The sequence below is a fragment of the Salvelinus alpinus genome, chromosome 29 (assembly GCF_045679555.1).
Source record: "Salvelinus alpinus chromosome 29, SLU_Salpinus.1, whole genome shotgun sequence".
NCBI classification, from domain to species: Eukaryota; Metazoa; Chordata; class Actinopteri; order Salmoniformes; family Salmonidae; genus Salvelinus; species Salvelinus alpinus.
Window position 1 is genome coordinate 11,897,101 of NC_092114.1, and position 21,752 is coordinate 11,918,852.

Consider the following 21,752-nt stretch of genomic DNA (forward strand, 5'->3'; position numbering starts at 1 on the left):
TAAAGGCCTTTCATAAAACTATTTTTTAGGTGGGCTAAAAAGTCATTCATCCCAGCGATGTCGAGACCACCCCACCCCTGCATCTAGGTGCTAGCACCCCGGAGATTTTAGAAGATCCAAAAGGATCCTAATGTTTAGACACACCCAATACCATGTGTTTGAAATGTGTCAAATATACCATGGGCGGGGGTATAGCCCGAAAAAACGACAAACCCCAAATGCTATGTAAAAATCATTCAGGGGTTTTTCTCTAGGTCGTAGGGTACAAAAGCGCTAGAAACCAGGGGCAATGTTAGCAGCGTTTTAGTTCCGATGCAAACAGCACCTCCAGAAACTCCAAGAATCGTTATCGGACTGAAGCGTTAAAAAGATAATCGGGGAAAACAGTCTAATGGATCTATCGCAAGGTGAGTTCTTGAAATAAATCTTTATATTAGATTTGGTTGTTGTGGGGAATTGTTTGAAAAGCGGGGTATGTTATAGAAATATTAAACAATCATTAGGACCAGTATGCTTACCGTATAACAAGGCAATATTAGCTAAAGTGATTATAGCTTTAATATTGTCGAATGTTTTATAGATTCTGAAGCATTCACGCAGATACTCCGAGGTATAACTGAGCTCGAACCATCCAATGGGGCTCCGGAACAAAGTGCAGACAAACAAACGCCTACCCTGAATTGTAAACGTAAGTAAGCTCCAAGAATTCCATACATAAAAATATTTATACCTTAAAAACAAAAAGTGTGGGCATCTTATATTAAAAGTTATTTTATATGTTTACAGAGGACCTAAAGCCTAGAAGGTTAAACGAGGCCCTATGGAGCCTGAACGGTTTCTGCCAAGCATATGACTACGAGACAATTATCCCCTATGACCCGGATGTTTTTACACACAAGCCACGAACACAGGATTTAAACGGCAGGTCAACTCCCCTGGGACAGGACAACGTTGTCCCCCATATTTCTAAACACCAAAGGATAATTAGTGCTCAGATCCACAGTTCCGCTTCACCCGAACAATTCTACTTGGCCGATATTCACGAGACCTCGTTCCAAGGACAAGGTATGAATCAATTATATATTATTATTTATAGCGTTATTTTATTATTTTTTTATTTATATATTTTTTTTATGCCGGAATATGTTAAAACCAGGCCTTATATTGTTTTTTTTGTTTTTTCAGGCTCAACATCTACCGAACCTGCAGATGCTGTAATACTGGCTGAACAAAGACATCAGCCCCTGGTTTCAGAACTTCTTCAGAACAGCCCTCGTCAAAAAAGCCGAGGTATTTAATTAATGTATTGTTAATATATAGGCTTATATCTGAAATGTATTTGGCATTTTTAACATATTTTAGGGTTAATAACCTATTTTTGTATGTATTATTTTTATTTCAGACTCCTCACCGGCTTATAAAGACAACACACAAACATCGGAGGATGCCCAGACAAGCATCCCCGAGGAGGCTCCAAAGACACCAGTCAAGAAAACAGCGAAACCTGATGATTTCAAAGATTTAAATGACATTTCTGAGGTAGACGATTTGATGTTCTGTGAAGCTGCCAACCTTCTTGAATCGGCCAATTCTGTGGGGGCAACAGCAGATTCTGAAATAGACCAAGACCGTTTTTTCAAAGCGTTTACCCTGGGTTTAAAATCACGAAAGGCTCTACTCCAGAGGCGCATGTGTATTCTACTCGAGCATCAATACAATCAGGATGTGTCATTCTGGCGTAGCGAGCTACCCCGTATGTTAAAAAACATTAGGGCTAAAACAAGCAAATACCGCCGTTAAAAAACACACATGTAAACACACACACACACATCCTTAATTAGACAAATGGCGCCCCCTATAGACCTAAGTGAGACAATTGAAACCCTCTTAGCCATGATCCCTACAGAGCTCCAAGATATAGTTAACCATATGAATGATTCGGGGGTAATTGACATAATGACAATAGATGAAAATCTATTATCACAGATTCCCTCCGAACTCATAGACATTATTACACGTATGAATGAGTCAGGGCCTTCCGAGGAAAACATGTTATCACAGATTCCCGAAACCATCATATCTCTAATTACCCAGCTTAACGCGAGCCCTAGGTTTAATTCGGCCCCACATACACCTCTAAGACAGCCTTTAACAACATTGTCCGAAGAGTCTGAAAGTCAATATGATGTTTTTGAACAGTTGGACAAATGTCTAGCAAATCTGGAGGGGGGCGGTCTTGAGATCAGTGTACAGAACGAGAGCCCTAGGTTTAATTCGGCACCCCAGACACCTATAAATCAGCCTTTAACACCAATGTCCGAAGAGTCTGAAACCCAATACGATGTTTTTGAACAGTTGGACAATTGCCTAGCAAATCTGGAGGGGGGAGGTCTTGATCGAAGTGTACATGTTTTGCGTCGAAATAAATTCAGCAATATTGAGGTTCGACAGTTTTTCAATTTCGCATGGGGGGGTCAGATTCGGGAATATGCTGTGTTTTACGTAATGCTTATGGACACTTTGAATGAACTGTTAGCTAGGATTAGAGATTATAGCGAACCTAGGGATCTCTTACAGTTGGAAATTTGTGGAGACAGTCTACAGAGCAAGGTATCGCTTATTTTACAGAATGGTGAAGCAGAGCTTGAACAATTTGTTAAACTGCTAGAACGCCTTGTTCAGTCAAATTTAAACGTGCTAGCAGATAGGACCCTCGAACTTGTAGTACAATTAGTACGACAACCACAAGGGGGCGGGGGTCAGAGAAGAAAGCTCGAGAGTTTAATGCAGTCCGAAATCATAAGCAATAAAAGGGCCTATCTCATAAACGTTCCCAATCCAGGTAATAAGCTATGTTTTGCCATAGGTTTGGCCCACTTACTCAGCCCAGGATGTACTGATCAAGCCGCGTTACAAAAAGCTCGAGAGCTACAAACTGCGGTGGGTCTCGGTATACAGGATGCTGTGGCTTTCTCAGACATAGTCAAATTTGAAAACTTTCTGAACATCAAGATTGTGGTTTTGTACCACAGTAGGGCTAATGACGCTCTCCTCAAGTTCCAAAATATACCCGAACCACATCCTAAGACTATGTACTTTTATGTGCAAAATGAGCATTACTATGCCGTAACTAACATCACAGCCTTTTTAGGCGCTCCATATGTCTGTCCAGCCTGTCATACCGGCTACACACGCATGGGGGGGCACTCGTGCCGTTACAACTGTTCAGTATGTCTGGATAAACATTGCCCTATGCAGCCGCTAAACTTGACCCCCTGTGCGGATTGTCACCGCACATGTCGTTCGGCCTACTGTTACGAAAAACACAAAACTGAAACATGGCATCCCAAGGCATGTAAATCTGTAAGCAGTTGTGACATTAACAAGAAATGTCCAAAATGTCATTGCAATTACAACCTTAAAATAGATAGCCCTAAACCTCATGTTTGTGGAATTATACACTGCCCAATCTGTAAAGGTCCTTTGAAAAGCAGAGACGCGGAAGCGGTTCAAGAAGTAACACATGAGTGTTACATTCAGCCCTTGGCTGAAGATGAACATACAGAGAAATATGTGTTTTATGATTTTGAGACAAATCAGCAATCAGGGGTTCATTTGCCTATTTTTGTGTCAACCATGACTTTCAAGGGTGAAAAATGGTCGGCCGAGGGACCCAATTGTGCCCGGCTCTTTCTAAAACATTTTAGAAAAGCCCAGTACAGAAACTTCACGTTTATAGCTCACAATGCTAGAGCCTATGACGCCTATCTGCTTCTGAACCCTTTGATACAGCAAGGCGTGGCCCCCAGTGTCATAGCTCAAGGGAGTAAAATATTATGCTTTGTTGACCCCGCCTTCAAACAGAGATACATTGACAGCTTAAGCTTCTTACCCATGAGATTGGCTCAAATGCCAGAGGCCTTGGGTTTTGATGTACTCTTTAAAAAGTGTGTCTGATTTCCTGGAAAAGTTCCACACTTCAAAGATTTTGGCCACACGATACCCCTTCTCTAAAGCCTTAGAGAATTCTACAGTGACCCATACACCTGTCAGGGCTCTTTGTTGATCTGAGTGATCACAGGGGTTTTCCTGGTTGTTGTTTTCACAACATGTGCGACAAAGGGGAAAGAAAAGTTTTCCTTTAGGACCCTTGTAAGGCAACACAGGTATAAACAGCCCCCTAGGAGGGTAGACAGTCGCTTTGATTAAACCAAAATAATTTTGGGGTTCGTCAAAGTCGCTGTGAATAATTTCAGGATGCCCTATAGGATAGAATGAGGAACTCATTACATGAGGATATAGGGATGTAAAATCTACATAGCCTATTGTCTCGTCGGGTTGAGCTACATAACGCAATGTCAAAGCATTGGTCCGGCCTCCAAACAAGGCCTGTCGCGGTTCCAGGGGCTCTGGAGGGTCATAATGGGTAAGGAAGGCCTTAACACTAGGATCCGCCTTTTTGAGGGCTGTCCATTCGTGCTCCCACAAAACCACAACTTTTAACCCGTAAGTAGCCTTTAAAGAATTCAGTTTGTCTTGAAACTCTTGATACATTTCCCCAAAAGTCTTTTGGGTTAGGACACACAAGGCCTGGGGGACAAAGCATAATTTACAACCGTGGAAGAAACAACCGTTGTACTCATACACTGTCTCAACCCCGTCAATCTGTGTGTATCCATCTACATGGTAAGGCCCAAAAGCCTTCTCCCCCCGATTCAAAGCATGTTGGATAAAAATATCTTTATCCTGGGCCAAGTACTCCAACCATTGAATGGAACCACTAGAGTAGGCCTTGAATTGGCGTCGGTAGTTGTCTGGCGATGGGATAGCTATAGATTCAGGAGTTAGATAGTGTGTACGATAGGTTTTCATGCACGCGGATGCAATAGTTGTACAGCTCCAGGGGTCAATGCCCGCATCTTTGATTACCTCTTCTCTGAATCTGAGGCATCCTTCACGAAGTATAACAACGTCATTGTCACAGTATGATTCCATCTCTTTATGGAAATCAAAAGTGCCATGTCTTACGGTCTCGTACCATGTCAAGAATCTCTCCCGCTCTTTGGGAGACATTTGATCACACCCGTACATTTCGGGGGCTGGATAAGATCCTATATAATGTAGATTCTCCTCAGATGTGAAGAAATGAGGGAAATAGCCTTTGACAGAGTTTTCAAAACCCAAGGCCTCTGGCATTTGAGCCAATCTCATGGGTAAGAAGCTTAAGCTGTCAATGTATCTCTGTTTGAAGGCGGGGTCAACAAAGCATAATATTTTACTCCCTTGAGCTATGACACTGGGGGCCACGCCTTGCTGTATCAAAGGGTTCAGAAGCAGATAGGCGTCATAGGCTCTAGCATTGTGAGCTATAAACGTGAAGTTTCTGTACTGGGCTTTTCTAAAATGTTTTAGAAAGAGCCGGGCACAATTGGGTCCCTCGGCCGACCATTTTTCACCCTTGAAAGTCATGGTTGACACAAAAATAGGCAAATGAACCCCTGATTGCTGATTTGTCTCAAAATCATAAAACACATATTTCTCTGTATGTTCATCTTCAGCCAAGGGCTGAATGTAACACTCATGTGTTACTTCTTGAACCGCTTCCGCGTCTCTGCTTTTCAAAGGACCTTTACAGATTGGGCAGTGTATAATTCCACAAACATGAGGTTTAGGGCTATCTATTTTAAGGTTGTAATTGCAATGACATTTTGGACATTTCTTGTTAATGTCACAACTGCTTACAGATTTACATGCCTTGGGATGCCATGTTTCAGTTTTGTGTTTTTCGTAACAGTAGGCCGAACGACATGTGCGGTGACAATCCGCACAGGGGGTCAAGTTTAGCGGCTGCATAGGGCAATGTTTATCCAGACATACTGAACAGTTGTAACGGCACGAGTGCCCCCCCATGCGTGTGTAGCCGGTATGACAGGCTGGACAGACATATGGAGCGCCTAAAAAGGCTGTGATGTTAGTTACGGCATAGTAATGCTCATTTTGCACATAAAAGTACATAGTCTTAGGATGTGGTTCGGGTATATTTTGGAACTTGAGGAGAGCGTCATTAGCCCTACTGTGGTACAAAACCACAATCTTGATGTTCAGAAAGTTTTCAAATTTGACTATGTCTGAGAAAGCCACAGCATCCTGTATACCGAGACCCACCGCAGTTTGTAGCTCTCGAGCTTTTTGTAACGCGGCTTGATCAGTACATCCTGGGCTGAGTAAGTGGGCCAAACCTATGGCAAAACATAGCTTATTACCTGGATTGGGAACGTTTATGAGATAGGCCCTTTTATTGCTTATGATTTCGGACTGCATTAAACTCTCGAGCTTTCTTCTCTGACCCCCGCCCCCTTGTGGTTGTCGTACTAATTGTACTACAAGTTCGAGGGTCCTATCTGCTAGCACGTTTAAATTTGACTGAACAAGGCGTTCTAGCAGTTTAACAAATTGTTCAAGCTCTGCTTCACCATTCTGTAAAATAAGCGATACCTTGCTCTGTAGACTGTCTCCACAAATTTCCAACTGTAAGAGATCCCTAGGTTCGCTATAATCTCTAATCCTAGCTAACAGTTCATTCAAAGTGTCCATAAGCATTACGTAAAACACAGCATATTCCCGAATCTGACCCCCCCATGCGAAATTGAAAAACTGTCGAACCTCAATATTGCTGAATTTATTTCGACGCAAAACATGTACACTTCGATCAAGACCTCCCCCCTCCAGATTTGCTAGGCAATTGTCCAACTGTTCAAAAACATCGTATTGGGTTTCAGACTCTTCGGACATTGGTGTTAAAGGCTGATTTATAGGTGTCTGGGGTGCCGAATTAAACCTAGGGCTCTCGTTCTGTACACTGATCTCAAGACCGCCCCCCTCCAGATTTGCTAGACATTTGTCCAACTGTTCAAAAACATCATATTGACTTTCAGACTCTTCGGACAATGTTGTTAAAGGCTGTCTTAGAGGTGTATGTGGGGCCGAATTAAACCTAGGGCTCGCGTTAAGCTGGGTAATTAGAGATATGATGGTTTCGGGAATCTGTGATAACATGTTTTCCTCGGAAGGCCCTGACTCATTCATACGTGTAATAATGTCTATGAGTTCGGAGGGAATCTGTGATAATAGATTTTCATCTATTGTCATTATGTCAATTACCCCCGAATCATTCATATGGTTAACTATATCTTGGAGCTCTGTAGGGATCATGGCTAAGAGGGTTTCAATTGTCTCACTTAGGTCTATAGGGGGCGCCATTTGTCTAATTAAGGATGTGTGTGTGTGTGTTTACATGTGTGTTTTTTAACGGCGGTATTTGCTTGTTTTAGCCCTAATGTTTTTTAACATACGGGGTAGCTCGCTACGCCAGAATGACACATCCTGATTGTATTGATGCTCGAGTAGAATACACATGCGCCTCTGGAGTAGAGCCTTTCGTGATTTTAAACCCAGGGTAAACGCTTTGAAAAAACGGTCTTGGTCTATTTCAGAATCTGCTGTTGCCCCCACAGAATTGGCCGATTCAAGAAGGTTGGCAGCTTCACAGAACATCAAATCGTCTACCTCAGAAATGTCATTTAAATCTTTGAAATCATCAGGTTTCGCTGTTTTCTTGACTGGTGTCTTTGGAGCCTCCTCGGGGATGCTTGTCTGGGCATCCTCCGATGTTTGTGTGTTGTCTTTATAAGCCGGTGAGGAGTCTGAAATAAAAATAATACATACAAAAATAGGTTATTAACCCTAAAATATGTTAAAAATGCCAAATACATTTCAGATATAAGCCTATATATTAACAATACATTAATTAAATACCTCGGCTTTTTTGACGAGGGCTGTTCTGAAGAAGTTCTGAAACCAGGGGCTGATGTCTTTGTTCAGCCAGTATTACAGCATCTGCAGGTTCGGTAGATGTTGAGCCTGAAAAAACAAAAAAAACAATATAAGGCCTGGTTTTAACATATTCCGGCATAAAAAAAATATATAAATAAAAAAATAATAAAATAACGCTATAAATAATAATATATAATTGATTCATACCTTGTCCTTGGAACGAGGTCTCGTGAATATCGGCCAAGTAGAATTGTTCGGGTGAAGCGGAACTGTGGATCTGAGCACTAATTATCCTTTGGTGTTTAGAAATATGGGGGACAACGTTGTCCTGTCCCAGGGGAGTTGACCTGCCGTTTAAATCCTGTGTTCGTGGCTTGTGTGTAAAAACATCCGGGTCATAGGGGATAATTGTCTCGTAGTCATATGCTTGGCAGAAACCGTTCAGGCTCCATAGGGCCTCGTTTAACCTTCTAGGCTTTAGGTCCTCTGTAAACATATAAAATAACTTTTAATATAAGATGCCCACACTTTTTGTTTTTAAGGTATAAATATTTTTATGTATGGAATTCTTGGAGCTTACTTACGTTTACAATTCAGGGTAGGCGTTTGTTTGTCTGCACTTTGTTCCGGAGCCCCATTGGATGGTTCGAGCTCAGTTATACCTCGGAGTATCTGCGTGAATGCTTCAGAATCTATAAAACATTCGACAATATTAAAGCTATAATCACTTTAGCTAATATTGCCTTGTTATACGGTAAGCATACTGGTCCTAATGATTGTTTAATATTTCTATAACATACCCCGCTTTTCAAACAATTCCCCACAACAACCAAATCTAATATAAAGATTTATTTCAAGAACTCACCTTGCGATAGATCCATTAGACTGTTTTCCCCGATTATCTTTTTAACGCTTCAGTCCGATAACGATTCTTGGAGTTTCTGGAGGTGCTGTTTGCATCGGAACTAAAACGCTGCTAACATTGCCCCTGGTTTCTAGCGCTTTTGTACCCTACGACCTAGAGAAAAACCCCTGAATGATTTTTACATAGCATTTGGGGTTTGTCGTTTTTTCGGGCTATACCCCCGCCCATGGTATATTTGACACATTTCAAACACATGGTATTGGGTGTGTCTAAACATTAGGATCCTTTTGGATCTTCTAAAATCTCCGGGGTGCTAGCACCTAGATGCAGGGGTGGGGTGGTCTCGACATCGCTGGGATGAATGACTTTTTAGCCCACCTAAAAAATAGTTTTATGAAAGGCCTTTAAGATTAGGAGTCGTAAGACACAATATTATTGTTGGGGGGTAGGCATCTGTTTTGCAGGCTAGTGTAAACCTTGGTTTCAAACGACCCCCCTGGCATAGAGCGAGAGAGAGAGAGAGAGAGAGCCTTGAGCGCAGATGCAAGGGTATTTTTTTAACACACACACCCCAGCCCCCCACTTTTTCTGTTTTTGAAACACACACAGCCACTAAAGAAAACTCCCTCACGCACATACGCGCGCACATGGCTTTTTCCGCAAGTTTTTTCTCAGGGACAGACTGCGCTAAGAGTGAACAAACGCGAGAGTTCATAACGTGGTGAGATTCTGATTTTAAAACCATTTATTTCATTCAAAATATTTAGTACATACATTTTATATCCTTACATTCTTAAGGTCTTTTACGATGCCTTTCTTACAGATCCAGGGGGCTTATGCAACCACCCGCCATTGTCCGTGTCGAGTTCGCCCTCAAAAGGCAAGGCTCTCTTGCTAGGTACATCAACACTTGGTAAGTTTTCACTCCAGGGGTAGATCCTCCGTCGGGCCTTTTGGTCTTGACTCTGTCTCAAGGAAAGCCTCGCCCAGCGCTTTAACTGTTCCCGATTTTGGAAGAGAATGTCCAGCTTATTCATAAGGGTTATGAAAATCGGATAATCCAACCATTTAAAACTAAACACAGGCATAAAAAAGTTGACATCTTTGCAGGCTCTGGAAGCTACAGGAGAATTGACAGACTTTGTAGCATTAGCACCATCATAAAATTCACAGGCTAAAATTGTCACTTTGTTATTAGGGGCATAGTCCATTGAAGCGATTCTTAGAGCTTTCAGATCACAGCGTCCGCAGACCTGTTCTTCCAACGCATAGCCCGGCAGCTGTGTACCACTCAGAGCCTGTTCAATTTTACAGAGAGCCAGCCTGATCTTTAGCCATTCTCTCATCCCCAGAGCAGGAGAAAAAATCCCAGGTTTTGCCTGATAAATGGGTTTGGATCCACTGTCTGTGAATATCTTTACCGTAGAATCCTCAGGGTGGAATATGTAAGACATAGGGCCCTCACTCGTACCCAAAAATCCTTTAAAACATTCTGGAGCTTCACACAGAACTTCTTCAAGGCTTTGGTCACTGGGTTCATGACAAGCCGAGCATAACATCCCTAAAATTGGCATAGGTGTCATTTTTGTTTAATATTCAGGGGGTTATCTTGTGCACTCTTAAACAGGAATTGTTCAGCGGCTTTATAAGGGGCATTAACCAACCCAAACCGTGAGAAACAGTAACAGGTTGACCTGACACATGGTCACTTACTCAACCCCACCAACCCCCCTGGGCATGCACCCTTCTACATGACATAGGGTCATAAATCATTACATAGGGTCATAAATCAGGCTTGGGTCATCAATCATTAACGGCCTGTCAAATGGACCCTTACTCACCCCATAGCCCCCACCTAACCAGGCTTGCCTGACCAGAAGACATGCACACGTCATCACTACATAGGGTTCACATAGAGTTCACATAGAGTTCACATAGGGTCATCAATCAAAATTTTGACACGTCACATCTACTTTAATCTCTCTTCTGTAATATGGTCATACATTGGGCAGGAGGTTAGGAAGTGCAGCTCAGTTTCCACCTCATTTTGTGGGCAGTGTGCACATAGCCTGTATTCTCTTGAGAGCCATGTCTGCCTACAGCGGCCTTTCTCAATAGCAAGGCTATACTCACTGAGTCTGTACATAGTCAAACATTTCCTTCATTTTGGGTCAGTCACAGTGGTCAGGTATTCTGCCACTGTGTACTCTCTCTTTAGGGCCAAATAGCATTCTAGTTTGCTCTGTTTTGTAGTAAATTCTTTCCAATGTGTCAAGTAATTATATTTTTGTTTTCTCATGATTTGCTTGGGTCTAACTGTGTTGCTGTCCTGGGGCTCTGTGGGGTCTGTTTGTGTTTGTGAACAGAGCCCCAGGACCAGCTTGCTTAGTGGACTCTTCTCCAGGTTTTGATTGCTACCTCTGAGGGTTTAGAGCTTGAGGTAGTCACCTCACACAAGTACTTCGGAGTATGGCTAGACGGTGCACTGTCCTTCTCTCAGCACATATAAAAGCTGCAGGCTTTTAAGGTTAAATCTAGACTTGGTTTCCTCTATCGTAATCGCTCTTCCTTCATGCCAGCTGCCAAACTAACCCTGATTCAGATGACTATCCTACCCATGCTAGATTACAGAGACGTAATTTATAGATCTGCAGGTAAGGGTGCTCTCGAGCGGCTAGATGTTCTTTACCATTCAGCCATCAGATTTGCCACCAATACTCCCTCTACAGTGCCTTGCAAAAGTATTCATCCCCCTTGGTGTTTTCCTAATTTGTTGCATTACAACCTGTAATTTAAATGGATTTTTATTTGGATTTCATGTAATGGACATAGAAAAAATAGTCCAAATTGGTGAAGTGAAATTAAAAAAGATAGTTGTTTAAAGAAAATAAAAAAATAAAAAAACGGAGAAGTGGTGTGTGCATATGTAATCACCCCCTTTGCTATGAAGGCCCTAAATAAAATCTGGTGCAACCAATTACCTTCAGAAGTCACATAATTAGTTAAATAAAGTCCACCTGTGTGCAATCTAAGTGTCGCATGATCTGTCACATGATCTCAGTATATGTACACCTCTTCTGAAAGGCCCCAGAGTCTGAAACACCACTAAGCAAGGGGCACCACCAAGCAAGCGGCACCATGAAGACCAAGGATCTCTCCAAACAGGTCAGGGACAAAGTTGTGGAGAAGGACAGATCAGGGTTGGGTTATAAAAAAATATCAGAAACTTTGAACATCCCACAGAGCACCATTAAATCCATTATTAAAAAATGGAAAGAATATGGCACCACAACAAACCTGCCAAGAGAGGGCCGCCCACCAAAACTCACAGACCAGGCAAAGAGGGCATTAATCAGAGAGGCAACAAAGAGACCAAAGATAACCCTGAAGGAGCTGCAACGCTCCACAGTGGAGATTGAAGTATTTGTCCATAGGACCACTTTAAGCTGTACACTCCACAGAGCTGGGCTTTACGGAAGTGTGGCCAGAAAAATCCATTGCTTAAAGAAAAAAATAAGCAAACACGTTTGGTGTTCGCCAAAAGGCATGTGGGAGACTAAGAGACTAAAATGTAGCTTTTTGGCCATCAAGGAAAATGCTATGTCTGGCGCAAACCCAACACCTCTCATCACCCTGAGAACACCATCCTGTTTTTCATCGGCAAGGACTGGGAAACTGGTCAGAATTGAAGAAATTATGGATGGCTCTAAATACAGGGAAATTCTTGAGGGAAACCTGTTTCAGTCTTCCAGAGATTTGAGACTGGGACGGAGGTTCACCTTCCAGCAGGACAATGACCCTAAGCATACTGCTAAAGCAACACTCAAATGGTTTAAGGGGAAACATTTAAATGTCTTGGAATGGCCTAGTAAAAGCCCAGACCTCATTCCAGTTCAGAATCTGTGGTATGACTTAAAGATTGCTGTACACCAGCGGAACCCATCCAACTTGAAGGAGCTGGAGCAGTTTTGCCTTGAAGAATGGGCACAAATCCCAGTGGCTAGATGTGCCAAGCTTATAGAGACATACCCCAAGAAACTTGCAGCTGTAATTGCTGCAAAAGGAGGCTCTACAAAGTATTGACTTTGGGGGGTGAATAATTAAGGTTTCTGTTCTTTTGTCTTACTTCTTGTTTGTAACACAATAAAAAATATTTTGCATCTTCAAAGTGGTAGACATGTTGTGTAAATCAAATGATACAACCCCCCAAAAATCCATTTTAATTCCAGGTTGTATGGAAACAAAATAGGTAAATTCCAAGGGGGTGAATAATTTTGCAGGACACGTCACTGCATTCTATACTCCTCTGTAAACTGGTCATCTCTGTTTACCCGTCGCAAGACCCACTGGTTGATGCTTATTTATAAAACCCTCTTAGGCCTCCCTCCCCCCTATCTGAGATACCTACTGCTGCCCTCATCCTCCACATACAACACCCGTTCTGCCAGTCACATTCTGTTAAAGGTCCTCAAAGCACACACATCCCTGGGTCGCTCGTCTTTTCAGTTCGTTGCAGCTAGCGACTGGAACGAGCTGCAACAAACACTCAAACTGGACAGTTTTATCTCAATCTCTTAATTCAAAGACTCAATCATGGATACTCTTACTGACAGTTGTGGCTGCTTCACGTGATGTATTGTTGTCTCTACCTTCTTGCCATTTGTGCTGTTGTCTGTGCCCAATAATGTTTGTACCGTGTTTTGTGCTATTACCATGTTTTGCGCTGCTACCATGTTGTTGTCATGTTGTGTTGCTACCATGCTGTGTTGTCATGTGTTGCTGCCTTGCTATGTTGATGTCTTAGGTCTCTCTTTATGTAGTGTTGTGTTGTCTCTCTTGTCGTGATGTTTTGCCATATATTTATATGATTTTTTTGTTTTTTATCCCCGGGTTCCGAGGAGGCCTTTTGCCTTTTGGTGAGTCATTGTAAATAAGAATTTGTTCTGTCTTGCCTAGTTAAATAAAGGTTAAAAATATAAAATAAATATATACTGTATATATATTTTTTGCCAGACCCTAATTAGTATGTTGAATTTTATGTTCCTTTTGATGGCATAGAAGGCCCTTCTTGCGTCGTCTCTCAGATCGTTCACAGCTTTTTGGAAGTTTCCTGTGGCGCTGATGTTTAGGCCGAGGTATTTTTCATTTTTTTGTGTGCTCTAGGGCAACGGTGTCTAGATGGAATTTGTGTACGTTGTCCTGGCAACTGGACTTTTTTTTGGAACACCATTATTTTTGTCTTACTGAGATTTACTGTCAGGGCCCAGGTCTGTCAGGGCCCAGGTCTGTCAGGGCCCACGTCTGACAGAATCTGTGCAGAAGATCTAAGTACTGCTGTAGGCCCTCCTTGGTTGGAGCTAGGAACACAAGCATTTCGCTACACCCAAAATAACATCTGCTGTGTATGTGACCAATAACATTTCATTTGATTTGATGGTGTGCAGGGTGAATACGTGGTCTGTCGTACGGTACTTTGGTAAAAAAAATACTATTTGACATTTGCTCAGTACATTGTTTTTACTGAGCAAATGTACGAGTCTGCTGTTAATGATAATGCAGAGGATTTTCCCAAGGTTGCTGTTGACGCATATCCCACGGTAGTTATTGGGGTCAAATTTTTCTCCACTTTTGTGGATTGGGGTGATCAGTCAGTGGTTTCATATAGTGGGGAAGATGCCAGAGCTGAGGATGATGTTAAAGAGTTTAACTACAGCCAATTGGAATTAGCGGTCTGTATATTTCATCATTTCATTGAGGATACCATCAACACCACAGGCCTTTTTGGGTTGGAGGGTTTGTATTTTGTCCTGTAGTTCATTCAATGTAATTGGAGTTTTTAATAGTTGATTCTAAGATTTGTATTTGATCATGTGTATGTTTTTGCTGAATGTTATTGTCATGACCCAGTCACTTAGTCATGAAACATTCACTTAGTAAACTGAGCCACTAATAGTCGGCAGAACCCAGAAGATGAGGCAGACACAGCAGTACTTGAGACGGTGATTTAATAAAGAAAAAAGGAAAAGATCTTCAGGCAAAAATATAAATCCACAACGTCAAAAGTAATTCCAAGAGAAAAAATGTATATCCTCCAAGACACAAGGAAAATCCACAAAGTGGTAAGAACAGCAGGGAAAAAACAAACCTCAAAAGAATAATCAAAAATAAACAAGAACAAAACCAGAGTACCTCAAGAAAATCCAACTGGAGAAACAAATGTTCACAGCATGGCTGGGGCTGGGTGCTAACATACAAACACAGAGCAAAGAACTGAGGAACACTAAGGGTTTAAATACATACAAGGGAAATGAGGCACAGGTGCAAATAATAACTGGAACAAGGGAAAAAACAAAAGGGTCAAAAAAGCACAATGTTACTGAATGATATCTTCCTGGGGAACCTGAAGATGTACAAGTCTTCTGGGATATCTTCATCAGGTCATTTCGTTTTCAATCAACTTCAATGACCTTGTAAACCTGTGTATTTTGTGCGGAAACATTTCTTTTTTTTCATTTTTAGTGACCAAAACCTGAACAATCCTGGCCAAATCCTGACAGTTATAGAGCCAAAAAGATTGGAGAAGTGGTTTATCTATACATCTCTGTTTTGGATAGATAACTCTTCGTCTTGTTGTTTGTTTAGTGTTTTCCAATTTTACCAGAAGTGATTAGATTCTATGGATTCTTCAATGACATTAAGCTGATTTCTGACGTGCTGTTCCTTCTTTTTCCGTAGTGTATTTCTGTATTGTTTCAGTGATTCACCATAGTGAAGGCGTAGACTCAGGTTTTCTGAGTCTCTATGTTTTGGTTGGACAGGTTTCTCAATCCCTCTCCCTCACTCTTCTGACCTCTGCTTCTCCCTCCTTTAGAAAGAGAAGAGCTGTGAAAACATCCCCATGGAGCCAGTAGTGTTTGAGAAGATGAAGTTGGTGAGTTTGAATGTGTGTACAGTATTCTACAAAATATCTTCTATTCTAGGTTTGGTATTTATTTTGTCTTCAGTTATTCATGCTTTCTTTGTTGTTGACTCTTTCAGAAGAGAGAAAACAGCCCAAAGACACAGACCCAGTCTCCGTCTATCTCTGACCTCCTAGGACTTGGTATGCTATCAGTGCACCTCTCTACACCTACTCACATACACATAGATTTCAACAGAAATGGTCAATATTTGTAGCAACATTAGCCTGGTCCTATATCTGTTTTGTGCTCTTGTCAACCCAATAATTCATGGTTAAGTCAAACACGACAAGGAGTTGACGAGAGCACAAACAGACTGGTACTCAGGCTGTCTAAATAGTACTGATGTGTCCAAAAACTCACACTCTTTCTCTGTCTCTCTCTCTCTCTGTCTCTCTCTCTCTCTCTCTCTCTCTCTCTCTCTCTCTCTCTCTCTCTCTCTCTCTCTCTCTCTCTCTCTCTCTCTCTCTCTCTCTCTCTCACTCTCACTCTCACTCTCACCTCTCTCTCCTCTAAATTTAATTCAATTCAAAAGGCTTTATTGGCATGGGAAACATATCTTTACATTGCCAAAGCAAGCAAAATAGATAATAAACAAAAGTGAAATGAACAATAAAAAATGAACAGTAAACATTACTCACAAAAGTTCCAAAATAATAATGGAATGGAATTTGTATTTGTACAGTACGTTGTTTTCACTGAGGAAATGTAGAGGGTATTCCCAAGGATGCTGTTGACACATATCCCTCTCTCTCTCTCTCTCTCTCTCTCTCTCTCTCTCTCTCTCTCTCTCTCTCTCTCTCTCTCTCTCTCTCTCTCTCTCTCTCTCTCTCTGTCTCTCTCTCTGTCTCGCTCTCTGTCTCTCTCTGTCTCGCTCTCTCTCTCTCTCTGTCTCTCTCTCTGTCTCTCTCTCTCTCTCTCTCTCTCTCTCTCTCTCTCTCTCTCTCTCTCTCTCTCTCTCTCTCTCTCTCTCTCTCTCTCTCTCTCTCTCTCTCTCTCTCTCTCTCTCTTTCAGACGCTCCTGCTCCTCATGATGTTGTATCTAATGGTAGATCCAGCCCTGGAGAGAGGGGGAGTCCTGTGGCGGCTAACCCAGCTACGATGCACTCTGACCTGAATCTATTCAGCTCTCTGCCTGCCTCTTCCACCACCTCCACCAAGACAGCGGTGAGATTCAGAGAGAGGGACCAGTTATACACAGACAGATAGACAAACAGACAGACACTAACCTGTGTGACAATCTCTCCTCTCTCCAGCCGGTGGGTAGCTCCATGCCCAGGGGTTGTGTGGCCGCGTCGGTACCCGAGAACCTCAGCCTGTTCCTGGACTCAGCACCCAGACAGGAGGGCTCTAGGACGAAGATGTCCAACGACTCTATCCTCTCCCTCTACGCAACCACACCCACATGGCCCCAGAACCTGGCTGCACGAGGTAAGAGAAGTGGTGGTCACTGTGTCGTTTTTTTCATGTGTTGCTAATCTTTGATGTCCTTGGACTGTAAATGAACCTAGGTTATGTTTTTTCTATGGCTAAATTAATGGCTCAACTGTGTTTCTCTATCAGTATAGGTTTGTACCTCCAGCTGATTTTGAGTAAAAGTGGCCACAAAAGTGGTCAATTTGATTTTTCGTAACTGTCCTTTACCAACGGTCATTTTTAATCAAGTCTAATGATAGTTCACAGAACATGCCAAGACTACCAACTTTTACTCTAATGAGGGGCAAACATTCATTTTATCTCCAGCTGGCCTGTACATGAACCCAGCCCAGCTGGGCTACTACGGATCATACCATTCCCTGGCCACGCAGGGGGGAGCGATGGGAGGAGGCATGATCACATCACACTCCATGATGGCCCTGAGTGGTCAGCAGCAGAATGGCATGATGGGAGAACAGCAGAACGGAATGGTACTAGGACAGCAGAATGGCTTTATGGCTCAACAGGGTGTCACGGGGCAAGCGGTCAACATATCCCCGTTCCTGGCAGGAGTGCCCCACAACATGATGGCTCAGCAGCAAAGCATCATGGGAGCTCAGCAGAATGGCATGATGGGAGCTCAGCAGCAAAGCATCATGGGAGCTCAGCAAAACGACATGATGGGAGCTCAGCAGCAAAACATCATGGGAGTTCAGCAGAATGGCATTATGGGAGTTCAGCAGAACGACATGATGGGAGTTCAGCAGAACGGCATGATGGGAGTTCAGCAGAACTGCATGATGGGAGCTCCGCAGAACGGCATGATGGGAGTTCAGCAGAACTGCATGATGGGAGCTCCGCAGAACGGCATGATGGGAGTTCCGCAGAACGGCATGATGGGAGCTCCGCAGAACGGCATGATGGGAGTTCCGCAGAACGGCATGATGGGAGCTCCGCAGAACGGCATGATGGGAGTTCCGCAGAACGGCATGATGGGAGTTCAGCAGAACGGCATGATGGGAGTTCAGCAGAACGGCATGATGGGAGTTCCGCAGAACGGCATGATGGGAGTTCAGCAGAATGGCATGATGGGAGTTCAGCAGAACGGCATGATGGGAGTTCAGCAGAACGGCATAAAGGGGGGAGTGGCGGCCATGCCTCAGCAGGTGTACGGAGTACAGCAGGGTCAGCAGCAACAGTGGAACATCACTCAGGTGAGACACACAGATGTGTGTTTGACTGTGTTTCTATGAGGAAGTATGTGTGTAACAGGATATTTACATAAACTGAACAATTTTAATAAAGTATTCAAACCTGTGTTTGTGTTTGCGTTTGCGTTTGTGTTTGTGTTTGTGTTTGTGTTTGTGTTTGTGTTTGTGTATGTGTATGTGTTTGTGTTTGTGTATGTGTTTGTGTATGTGTATGTGTATGTGTATGTGTTTGTGTTTGTGTTTGTGTTTGTGTTTGTGTTTGTGTTTGTGTATGTGTTTGTGTTTGTGTATGTGTTTGTGTTTGTGTTTGTGTTTGTGTTTGTGTTTGCGCGCACGCGTTTCTCTCACCAGATGACCCAGCACATGGCGGGACTGAACCTCTACGGAGCCAACGGCATGATGGGATACGGCGGTCAGCACATGGAAGGACCAACGACTCAAAGCTCCACCCACGTGATGACATCACACATCTGGAAGTGATGTCATTATCTGAAGAGGAAGTGCAGTTGATGTCACTGGAGCAGCAGTGGTGCTTGGAAGGTTTTGGGGACTTTTCTACTAAACTCTCCATCAGACAATTAACAGGGGAGGAAGAGGAGAGAAGAGGAGGGGAGAGGAGAGGAGTGGATAGGAGGGGAGAGGAGTGGATAGGAGGGGAGAGGAGAGGAGTGGAGAGGAGAGGAGGATAAGTTTATATAGGAGCTATTTCTAGCTCTCCTCTTCTCTCCTCTCCTATCCTCTCCTCTTCACTCCTCCTCTCCTCTCCTCTCTCCCCCTCTCCTCTCCTCTCTCCTCCTCTCCTCTTCACTCCTCTCTCCTCTCCTCTCCTCTCCTTCTTTCAGAGCCATTTTTGCAGATTTCCATGCTTGCCTTCAGATCATTCTACGACCAATCAAAGGACAGGGCTCAGAGGTGAAGGGATCACAGAGGTCACACTGAACTGGGACCACAGCATAGAATACATCTCATATCCAGTGTGTGTGTGTATGTGAGTGACTGTGTGTGCATGCTTAACTATCTCTGATGTGTAATTGGTAATCTGTATCAGCCTTTATTCCCAGTGAACTCATCCAACCTGAACTATTCCTGATGAACTCATCCCAACTGAACTATTCCTGATGAACTCATCCCAACTGAACTATTCCTGGTGAACTCATCCAACTGAACTATTCCTGGTGAACTCATCCAACTGAACTATTCCTGGTGAACTCATCCAACTGAACTATTCCTGATGAACTCATCCCAACTGAACTATTCCTGGTTTGAAACAGACTTCAGTTAGTTGGTGTCCACCCTAGTCTGTATAGATTTGGGTTGCATTCCAAGTGGCACCCTAATCCCTTTATAGTGCACTACTTATGACTAGGGCCCTATGAGGATGCAGACTTGGTGTAAGTACTTGCTGTTACTAAAGGCTCCATTACCTACCATAGACCCTTACCTCTCTTATCACAGGGGTCTTCAACGCAACTCCTGGAGGGCTTTTTGGAGGAAAAAACACAGAGGTGTACATTACCAAATGCCATCCTATTCCCTTTGAAGTGCACTACTTTTGACCAGGGTAATAGTATGCCGTTTGTGACACACCCTAGAGTATTCTCAGTCAATTGTCGACCGGCTAATCAGAAACCAAAGATGACAGGAGAGCTTTATAATGGCTAATAATGGCTAGTAATGGCTAGTAATGGCTAGTAATGGCTAGGTGAGATGTGTTGGCTGGCATCGCTATTGAACTAAACTGTTAGCGTACTAATGATTATATAATATTAGTTACTTTCTACTTCATAGGCTACATTCAAAGTGCAATACATATTGGATGGCTATAAATGTTTATGTTACAGGATAAAATTAGCAGGTATGCTAGTCTAGCTAATAACCCTACAGGATAGAATTAGCAGGTATGCTAGTCTAGCTAATAACCCTACAGGATAGAATTAGCAGGTATGCTAGTCTAGCTAATAACCCTACAGGATAGACTTAGCAGGTATGCTAGTCTAGCTAATAAATCTACAGGATAGAATTAACAGGTATGCTAGTCTAGCTAATAACCCTACAGGATAGAATTAGCAGTTATGCTAGTCTAGCTAATAACCCTACAGGATAGAATTAGCAGGTATGCTAGTCTAGCTAATAACCCTACAGGATAGACTTAGCAGGTATGCTAGTCTAGCTAATAAACCTACAGGATAGAATTAGCAGGTATGCTAGTCTAGCTAATACACCTACAGGATAGAATTAGCAGGTATGCTAGTCTAGCTAATAACCCTACAGGATAGAATTAGCAGGTATGCTAGTCTAGCTAATAACCCTACAGGATAGAATTAGCAGGTATGCTAGTCTAGCTAATAACCCTACAGGATAGAATTAGCAGGTATGCTAGTCTAGCTAATAACCCTACCGGATAGAATTAGCAGGTATGCTAGTCTAGCTAATAACCCTACAGGATAGAATTAGCAGGTATGCTAGTCTAGCTAATAACCCTACAGGATAGAATTAGCAGGTATGCTAGTCTAGCTAATAACCCTACAGGATAGACTTAGTAGGTATGCTAGTCTAGCTAATAAATCTACAGGATAGAATTAGCAGGTATGCTAGTCTAGCTAATAAACCTACAGGATAGAATTAGCAGGTATGCTAGTCTAGCTAATAACCCTACAGGATAGAATTAGCAGTTATGCTAGTCTAGCTAATAACCCTACAGGATAGAATTAGCAGGTATGCTAGTCTAGCTAATAACCCTACAGGATAGAATTAGCAGGTATGCTAGTCTAGCTAATAACCCTACAGGATAGACTTAGCAGGTATGCTAGTCTAGCTAATAAACCTACAGGGTAGACTTAGCAGGTATGCTAGTCTAGCTAATAAACCTACAGGATAGAATTAGCAGGTATGCTAGTCTAGCTAATACACCTACAGGATAGAATTAGCAGGTATGCTAGTCTAGCTAATAACCCTACAGGATAGAATTAGCAGGTATGCTATTGTAGTTAATAACCCTACAGGATAGAATTAGCAGGTATGCTAGTCTAGCTAATAACCCTACAGGATAGAATTAGCAGGTATGCTAGTCTAGCTAATAACCCTACCAGATAGAATTAGCAGGTATGCTAGTCTAGCTAATAACCCTACAGGATAGAATTAGCAGTTATGCTAGTCTAGCTAATAACCCTACAGGATAGAATTAGCAGGTATGCTAGTCTAGCTAATAACCCTACAGGATAGAATTAGCAGGTATGCTAGTCTAGCTAATAACCCTACAGGATAGACTTAGCAGGTATGCTAGTCTAGCTAATAAACCTACAGGGTAGAATTAGCAGGTATGCTAGTCTAGCTAATAACCCTACAGGATAGAATTAGCAGGTATGCTAGTCTAGCTAATACACCTACAGGATAGAATTAGCAGGTATGCTAGTCTAGCTAATAACCCTACAGGATAGAATTAGCAGGTATGCTAGTCTAGCTAATAAC

General features: G+C 42.6%; 3 protein-coding genes across 3 annotated transcripts in view; 2 read left to right on the forward strand and 1 right to left on the reverse strand.

Annotated features, from left to right (window-relative positions):
- Positions 1–19,712, forward strand: part of LOC139558942 (stromal membrane-associated protein 2-like) — a 43,899-nt gene extending 24,187 nt beyond the window's left edge. Inside the window, exons 5-10 of the mRNA XM_071374457.1 lie at positions 15,570–15,629; positions 15,737–15,800; positions 16,673–16,824; positions 16,914–17,088; positions 17,401–18,287; positions 18,636–19,712. Coding sequence (XP_071230558.1) covers positions 15,570–15,629; positions 15,737–15,800; positions 16,673–16,824; positions 16,914–17,088; positions 17,401–18,287; positions 18,636–18,764 — 1,467 coding nt within the window. The 3' untranslated portion in view covers positions 18,765–19,712. The remainder of the gene's footprint in view (positions 1–15,569; positions 15,630–15,736; positions 15,801–16,672; positions 16,825–16,913; positions 17,089–17,400; positions 18,288–18,635) is intronic.
- Positions 271–2,445, forward strand: LOC139558944 (uncharacterized). The gene is made up of 5 exons (XM_071374459.1): positions 271–407; positions 581–688; positions 787–1,065; positions 1,186–1,290; positions 1,403–2,445. Exons 1-5 carry the CDS (start codon positions 392–394, stop codon positions 1,798–1,800), a joined length of 906 nt encoding a protein of 301 aa, XP_071230560.1. The 5' UTR covers positions 271–391; the 3' UTR covers positions 1,801–2,445.
- Positions 6,661–8,835, reverse strand: LOC139558943 (uncharacterized). The gene is made up of 5 exons (XM_071374458.1): positions 8,699–8,835; positions 8,418–8,525; positions 8,041–8,319; positions 7,816–7,920; positions 6,661–7,703 (listed from the first exon to the last, which is right to left on the reverse strand). The coding sequence occupies exons 1-5, from the start codon at positions 8,712–8,714 to the stop codon at positions 7,306–7,308; spliced, it is 906 nt and encodes a 301-aa protein (XP_071230559.1). The 5' UTR covers positions 8,715–8,835; the 3' UTR covers positions 6,661–7,305.
- Positions 19,713–21,752: the final 2,040 nt, after the last annotated feature.

Bases quoted from the DNA above. Each gene is read 5' to 3' on its own strand.
- LOC139558944 (XM_071374459.1), top strand. The intron at 689-786 runs GTAAGTAAGCTC...ATATGTTTACAG, and splicing joins GCCTACCCTGAATTGTAAAC to AGGACCTAAAGCCTAGAAGG. The intron at 1,291-1,402 runs GTATTTAATTAA...TTTTTATTTCAG, and splicing joins CCCTCGTCAAAAAAGCCGAG to ACTCCTCACCGGCTTATAAA.
- LOC139558943 (XM_071374458.1), bottom strand. The intron at 7,921-8,040 runs GTATGAATCAAT...TTGTTTTTTCAG, and splicing joins GACCTCGTTCCAAGGACAAG to GCTCAACATCTACCGAACCT. The intron at 7,704-7,815 runs GTATTTAATTAA...TTTTTATTTCAG, and splicing joins CCCTCGTCAAAAAAGCCGAG to ACTCCTCACCGGCTTATAAA.